The 8,438-nt window shown below is 41.6% G+C and overlaps 1 protein-coding gene across 1 annotated transcript; it reads left to right on the forward strand.

Annotated features, from left to right (window-relative positions):
• Window positions 1-7,067: 7,067 nt before the first annotated feature.
• Window positions 7,068-8,057, forward strand: LOC309326969 (olfactory receptor 14I1-like; the record flags this gene model as incomplete). Its single annotated transcript, XM_081835997.1, has 1 exon — window positions 7,068-8,057. One exon carries the CDS (start codon window positions 7,068-7,070, stop codon window positions 8,055-8,057), a length of 990 nt encoding a protein of 329 aa, XP_081692123.1.
• Window positions 8,058-8,438: the final 381 nt, after the last annotated feature.

Below are 8,438 nucleotides of genomic sequence, written 5' to 3' on the forward strand. Positions count from 1 at the left end.
TAAGGAAAGGGGTCCTTGGATTTGTGACTTTCTGCCTCTTCTCTTCACCCCCAGCAGGATGGACAGGGAGAGGGATAGTCAGGAGTGCAACTGCATGAGAGGGATGGAATGTGGTGGTAATTGTTTTGTGGTTACTTTGACTCCTGTTCCATATGCTCAGATCTTTCAGGGGTTGGATTCTCTCTCACACACACTGATCCTGGATTCTCCCACATTTTTGTGTTTTGCATCTATCTATTGGTAAGGGAGTCACCCTGAGTATGCAGATTAAATTTATTTAATAAATGAATAAATACATTAAACCATTAAATTGTGTGTGGCATATATTAAATAGTATTAACTCTATTGTGAACACTTTAATTAATGACATGAAAATTTAATTCAGTGTGTGGTCTGTGGTTTCGGTATCAACTCTTGTGTCCCACTTGGTTTGAAAGGCTGGACTGCCCTGCTTTAGATCCTCAGTTGTGGGAGTCAAATGTAACCCCTTAGACTCCTCTACGTGGCTCTTGGGACACTCCACAGGCTACAAATCTTCACCAGTCACACAATCTCCCCATGCCTGCTTCACACCTTCCTGAATTGTTTTGTCTGACTGAAATGTGTCCTTGAGCTCTGTTAATGCCTCTCACTTGTCAGGATGGAGGATAGAGAGGGTAGTGTGAGTGTATAGAATCTAGCCTACTTTGCAAATGTAAAATTCACATTTATCCCTGCATCTGGTTTTATCTCTGGCACTGTCTAGCAGTGGTACCTGGTCCTGGTCCAGGATGTAATGTGGTCCTTGACTGAAGAAGGTTCCCAATCCCCTAGACATCCTCATCCTTTCAACACATAGTTGGGGAGTGGAGTTGCACTCCAGGACTGGCATCACATTTGCTGCATAGCCCCTCCTTCTGGCATCCATATGTACAGTGTGAAAATCAACACCTTCACCACAGTTGTGACTAGTAGAGGGGTCAGTCCTGGTTGGGGTTGGCAACATTGTCTTGGGTAGAAGGAGCAAAGGAGATACCGGTACAAGTTCACTTTCCTTCACCCATCTCCTGAATGTATATAGATAAATAGGGTTTTAAACCCCTAATTAAACATTGGCCCCACGCTGAGCTTATTCTGGACTGGATCCAAGGCAGCACAGGGCAGTGGTTCCCAGACAGACACAAAGCAGGTCATCCTGATGGCTCCCATATTGAAGCCATGGGGCAGATGGTATGGGGGAGGGCGCTGTGGAGAGGGCTAATATATTTTGACAGTTCCTGCCACAACCTGCACTGTGGTGGGTCACCTCTTTACAAAAATATACTGCTGGGACTGGGTGAGTGGCCATTTCTGATTCCACCCATAGCTGAAAGATTGCTCAGCAGCAGTCAATGGGGCAGCATGGTAGGATGGGGAAATTAGAGGTCTGCTGAGGAATGCCTGCAAATGCATACAAACACAGGCAGAAATATTAGCAAACTGAAATTAGCTAATAGGTATATATCTTCTGGTTCACCAGAAGCGGCTTAGTCATGCTGGCCACATGACCTGGAAGCTGTACGCCGGCTCCCTTGGCCAATAAAGCGAGATGAGCGCCACAACCCCAGAGTCGGTCATGACTGGACCTAATGGTCAGGGGTCCCTTTACCTTTACCTTTATGTACCTTCTGTCCTCCATTTTTTCAAAAAAATGTTGAACCAAATAACAAGTTGAATGCATTTCCTGAATGTCTCTATTGCTAGTCTCTGGTGAACTCCAGGGAGCAAATCTCTAGGAACACAAAACAGATATTAGTGCAATCTCCTCCCCATGTTGAAGAGGTGATTACTGGCATCAAAGCCTGATTGATTTTCATATATTTTCATGAATGACTATCCAAATACAGTTAGCTGAAGTCAATAGAAGAGAAAGTGCTTTTGAAGGTAAGAGAAAAAAAATTAATTTATATAGTTAAAATATTACTTAACACCATAGGAGTTACTTAACTGATCTCACATATATATTCTCTAAAGTTTCTATTTAGGAAAATACTGCATTGAATCTGTCCACACACACCCTTCTTTCTGGACACTGGAATATTTTTGGTATTTTATTCTTCACGAAAAATGTGAAATCTTTTGCTGAAAAAAACAATGTATTATACAATGTAGGACCACAATGAACAAAACAAAAGCTGCCTTCAAAATTCCAAACTAGATTTATGTTCTCAGTGAATCTGGGGATTCCTCTAGATAATTATTTTTTTTTTTAAAAAAAAAAAACTTAGTGGGGAACAGTGGGGAAGATGAAATTGGTTTCCTTAAGATTTCCAACATTTCTTAGTAGAATTCCATAGACCAATTGCTTGTTTGTGGATTTTGCAAGCATAGCATTCAAAATAAATTCAAGGATTCTCCTCAGGCAAAATTTATAAGGAATGTAATGAGAAATCAAAATGTTTTTTACACGGCTAGTGAAATTTCTGAGTATTAATTCGAGTTTATGCAACTTTTGTAAATACAATATGACTGTGTACATTAATTGCTTTTCTAGTGCTTTGATGCTAGGATGCTTATCATATGTAAAGCCTGAAAAATCATTAATTTTCAACGTATCTGGTTTCCATGGAACAGACCTTTCCCATTTTGGTTCTGTTGTAGTCTCATGCACAATTAGCTGGAACTTAGAACTTATCCACACTTACATTTTGCCCTACTCTTTTCAGGAACAAGCCAACACTTTAAAGCTCCATGTCCAAGCACTCTCTCTTTCGCCCCGGAACTTTGCCCATGAAAATCTACTCTTTAAAGCTGAAGTGCAACAAATGGCAATTTGGCTTTTCCATGGATTGCTGTTTGCTGCTACTTAGCTTTACTGAGCAAGTTTACATGGGGAATACTCCGGGGGGGGGGGGGAATAATTCTCAGAGCTTTAAAGTGCAGATTGTGCCTGGAAAGACTGGAGGAAAGTTAAAGTGTGGCTAAATCCTTACCTACAAAGTAAGCATACGTAGCTAACCACTGTATGCCATTCAGCTGCAAGAAACAGTTTCATCATGTCCAGAACTTTTATGCCTTATTTCCTCACTTTCCTTTGACTGTTTAACTATCTCCATTCTTTGACCACAAATATAAAGTATTTTTTGCCAATGTAGTTTTCCTCAGATATTTCCCCCCTCAGAAATGACTTGCTGTGGAGGATGGGAAGTGCTGATTTTCAACTGGGGGGGAGATACAAATAATCATTTGGTGTGCAAATAGAGGCTGTGTGGGGTTAACAGCATAAATCAAAGGGGTCTTAGAGATTTCACCATTTTGGGGGAGACAAATTGACTTTGACTGTGTTCAGGTCATGTTTTAGGCATGTTATGATGATGATGATGATGATGATGATGATGATGATGGTGATGATAATTATGCCCTGCCCACCTGGGTGGAAAGAACCAGTGGCAGTCAACCAGCAATTTGTCTACCTGAGTTAATGGAATTGGTCTCGGAGTTGGAGTTGGAGACCTCCAGGATGAGTGTGCTGAGGGAATTCAATACCCATCAAAAGACTAGCTTGTTTGTGCTGGTTCAGGGCTTCATGGCCACTATGGCAGCTATGGGGCTGTTCCAATATGTCATAACTATATCACATGCATCAGGACATATTCTGCATTTGGTCCTGACAGCCATGCGGGAGGGCAATGATCTGAAACATCTTAACCCTTATCATGGTCATAGAATCATAGAATCATAGAGTTGGAAGAGACCACAAGGGCCATCGAGTCCAACCCCCTGCCAAGCAGGAAACACCATCAGAGCACTCCTGACATATGGCTGTCAAGCCTCTGCTTAAAGACCTCCAAAGAAGGAGACTCCACCACACTCCTTGGCAGCAAATTCCACTGTCGAACAGCTCTTACTGTCAGGAAGTTCTTCCTAATGTTTAGGTGGAATCTTCTTTCTTGTAGTTTGGAACCATTGCTCCTTGTCCGCTTCTCTGGAGCAGCAGAAAACAACCTTTCTCCCTCCTCTATGTGACATCCTTTTATATATTTGAACATGGCTATCATATCACCCCTTAACCTCCTCTTCTCCAGGCTAAACATACCCAGCTGCCTTAGCTGTTCCTCATAAGGCATCGTTTCCAGGCCTTTGACCATTTTGGTTGCCCTCCTCTGGACCCGTTCCAGTTTGTCAGTGTCCGTCTTGAACTGTGGTGCCCAGAACTGGACACAGTACTCCAGGTGAGGTCTGACCAGAGCAGAATACAGTGGCACTATTACTTCCCTTGATCTAGATGCTATACCCCTATTGATGCAGCCCAGAATTGCATTGGCTTTTTTAGCTGCCGCGTCACACTGTTGGTTCATGTCAAGTTTGTGGTCAACCAAGACTCCTAGATCCTTTTCACATGTACTGCTCTCAAGCCAGGTGTCACCCATCTTGTATTTGTGCCTCTCAATTTTTTTTGCCAAAGTGCAATACTTTACATTTCTCCCTGTTAAAATTCATCTTGTTTGTTTTGGCCCAGTTCTCTAATCTGTCAAGGTCGTTTTGAAGTGTGATCCTGTCCTCTGGGGTGTTAGCCACCCCTCCCAGTTTGGTGTCATCTGCAAATTTGATCAGGATGCCCTTGAGTCCATCATCCAAGTCGTTGATAAAGATGTTGAATAAGACCGGGCCCAAGACAGAACCCTGTGGCATCCCACTAGTCACTCTTCTCCAGGATGAAGAGGAACCATTGATGAGCACCCTTTGGGTTCAGTCAGTCAGCCAGTTACAAATCCACTGAGTGGTAGCATAGTCAAGACCGCATTTTACTAGCTTCTTTACAAGAATATCATGGGGCACCTTGTCAACGCCTTGCTGAAATCAAGGTAGGCTACATCCACTGTGTTCCCTTCATCTACCAGGCTTGTAATTCTGTCAAAAAACGAGATCAGGTTAGTCTGACATGACTTATTTTTCAGAAATCCATGCTGACTATTGGTGATCACAGCATTCCTTTCTAGGTGCTCACAGACTGTTTGCTTAATGATCTGCTCCAGAATCTTCCCTGGTATTGATGTCAGACTGACAGGGCAGTAATTATTTGGGTCCTCTCTTTCCCCCTTTTTGAAAATAGGGACAACATTTGCCCTCCTCCAGTCTGCCGGGACTTCGCCTGTTCTCCAGGAATTCTCAAAGATGACTGCCAGTGGTTCTGAGATCACATCTGCCAGTTCTTTTAATTCTTGTACTATCTCCTTAGTTATTCTGGGCTGTATTTCCTCTGCTGAATCATTTGTTCCAAATTCTTCAGGTCGGGCATTGTTTTCTTTATCAGAGAAGACTGAGGCAAAGAAGGCATTGAGGAGTTCAGCCCTTTCTGTGTCCCCTGCTTGCATTTCACCATCTTCTCCTCTGAGTGACTCCACTGTTTCTTTGTTCTTCCTTTTGCTACGAACATACCCATAAAAGCCTTTTTTGTTGCTTTTAACCTCTCTAGCAAGCCTGAGTTCATTCTGTGCTTTAGCTTTTCTGACTTTGTGTCTACACGTGCTGGCTATTTGTTTGAATTCCTCTTTGGTGGTTTCCCCCCTTTTCCATTTTTTGTACACATCCTTTTTTTAATCTTAACTCAGTTAAAAGTTCTTTAGATAGCCACCCTGGCTTCTTTAGGCACCTTCCATGTTTCCGTCTCATTGGTATTGCCTGAAGTTGTGCTTTTACTATCTCCCTCTTAACAAACTCCCAGCCATCATGAACTCCCTTTCCTTTTAGTGTTACTGTCCATGGGATCTCACCAGCACTTCCCTAAGTTTTATGAAGTCGGCTTTCTTAAAGTCAAGAAATTGAGTCCTAGTATGCTTGGCTGCTCCTTTGCGCTGTATAGTAAACTTGAGAAGAGCATGATCACTCGCGCCTAATGATCCTTCCACTTCTACCCCACTAACCAGGTCATCAACATTGGTTAGGACCAGATCTAAAATGGCTGTTCCTCTTGTTGCTTCTCCCACTTTCTGGACAACAAAGTTGTCTGCAAGGCCAGTGAGGAATCTGTTTGACCTCTTGGCTGAGTTTGACATCCAACAAATATCCGGGTAATTGAAGTCCCCCATTACTACTATCTCCCTTCCTTTTGCATGCTTGGCCATCTGTTTCAGGAAGGCATCATCTATGTCCTCTGTTTGGCTTGGGGATCTATAGTAAACTCCCACAATGAGGTCACTGTTATTCTTCTCTCCCTTAATTTTGACCCAAATGCTCTCACTTTGGCTTTGAGGTTCTAAATCTTGGATCTCTTCACAGGTATACACATCCCTGACATATAAGGCCACTCCTCCTCCTTTCTTGTCTGGTCTGTTTCTCTGAAATAGATTGTATCCCTCCATTAATAGATTGTATCCCTCCATCATGTAATTTCCTGTTGAGATTAAACAATTTAGTAGCTCTTTCCCTTGGAAAGGGGGGCTATTAAAATGTGCACCCCCAATTGTAGTGGTTTCTGGTGAATTTCTGAAGGTTTATGGGAACGATAGCTGCTCCTTCCAAAGCTATAGTTGATCTATGGAACCGAGAAATAACGAAGGCCTTTTCCAATGGGCAGAATTCTTGTAGCTCTTTGGTTTACATTTGAGCAGAGGTATAGGTAGATAGTTGCAAGGTAGATCAAATGTAAGTGAACAAAATCTCATTATGACCTTATTGGACACAAATGACACTGCTGGGAACCATAATTAGGAAATTTTGTGCCATTAGTATGTGGATGACACTTGGGTTTATCACTTTGTTCCATCTAAAACAGGAGATGTGGTTCAGGCGCTATACTGGTGCTTGGAGACAGTGATGGGCTGGATGTGGGCCAATAAATTGAAGCTGAATCTTGAAAAGACAGAGGTGATATGTGCTCTGAGTTCTCAAGTCTAGGAGATTGGGGAATTGCCTGTTCTGGAAGGAGGAGGTCTATAGTTTGGACGTGCTTCATTGTCACTGGAGGTTCAGTTAGCCTCAATGATTAGGCACAACTATTTCTAGTTCTCTTTTATTTGTCTCTAATAGCACTTCTTAGACAGCATTATATTATTACAATATTCTGTTGAAATTAAGAGATACCACTTGTGATTCTTTTTACAGATAGCATGGATGTTAGCAAGGATCAAGACATAGCTAACCAAACTACTGTTTCAGAGTTTCTGCTTCTGGAATTCTCAAAAGTTCAGAAATTACAAAGTCTACACAGCATCCTGTTCCTGGTATTGTATTTGGCAACTGTAACAGGGAATCTTTTAATAATCTCTGCAGTAGCCTTTGACCACCACCTGCACACCCCAATGTATATCTTCCTGTTGAACTTGGCCATGCAGGACCTGGGCCAAGTTTCAGTCATTATTCCCAAATCCATGGCCAATTCCCTCATGAATACTAGACACATTTCTTATTCCGGATGTGTTGGTCAAGCCCTATTCTTCACCTTCTTCTTATCTACTGATTTTTTCCTCCTCATAGTCATGGCCTATGATCGGTATGTTGCTATCTGTAATCCACTGCAATACCAGGTGGTGATGAACAGGAGAGCCTGCACTGAAATGATCCTTACTGTATGGATCACTGGGTTTCTTTATGCAGGTTTGCACACTGTCAGCACTTTTGCAACTCCTTTCTGCTCCAATGTTGTCAATCAGTTTTTCTGTGAAATCCCACAGTTAGTAAAGCTTTCCTGTTCTAAGAAAAATCAGATTGAAACTGGAGTTCTCCTCTTGTTTTCTCTCATTGGGTTAGGCTGTTTTATATTTGTTTTTGTGACATATGTACAGATTTTTAGTGCGGTGTTAAGGATGACATCTACACAGGGAAGACAAAAGGCCTTCTCTACCTGCCTTCCACATCTCATGGTATTCTCCACATTTATGGTCACAGGCTTGTTTTCCTATTTGAGTCCCATGACTAATACAGCAACACATTTAGATTTAATTTTTACAGTGATATATTCCATGGTCCCACCTTTGCTGAACCCACTGATTTACAGCATGAGAAATAAAGAGATCAAGGCTGCTTTGTCTAATTTGTTAAGACTAAGGAGCACTTCCAATAATATATTATTTAGTTTTATTCTCTGTGCGTGGATTTAAGTGGCATCCTGATTTTCCACATTGGTATCAATGGGACCAAAGTGAAACTAACATAATTTATCCAATCAAATTTCTTAATAATAATAATAATAATAATAATGCATGTCAACACTCTTCACTTCATCACAATTACTGATGGAGATTTTAAAAACATTTTTTACTGAGAAACTACCCAGGTCACACTTTTCAAACCGAAGTCTGGAATTAAATAAAGCTGTTGTTCAAAATGTGGACTTATTTAATTTTTTTCATGCAGTTCTCAAACACTATTTCTCCCACTAAAAAAAAGTAATCATGGGGCAAAAGTTGGAGCAACACCACTGACACTTATTTTGAAGAACAGAACATGACTCTTACAGCCAAACTAGTTGTGATGCTAAA

This window comes from Podarcis erhardii (assembly GCF_964252035.2).
Source record: "Podarcis erhardii genome assembly, chromosome: 13".
Classification (NCBI taxonomy): domain Eukaryota; kingdom Metazoa; phylum Chordata; class Lepidosauria; order Squamata; family Lacertidae; genus Podarcis; species Podarcis erhardii.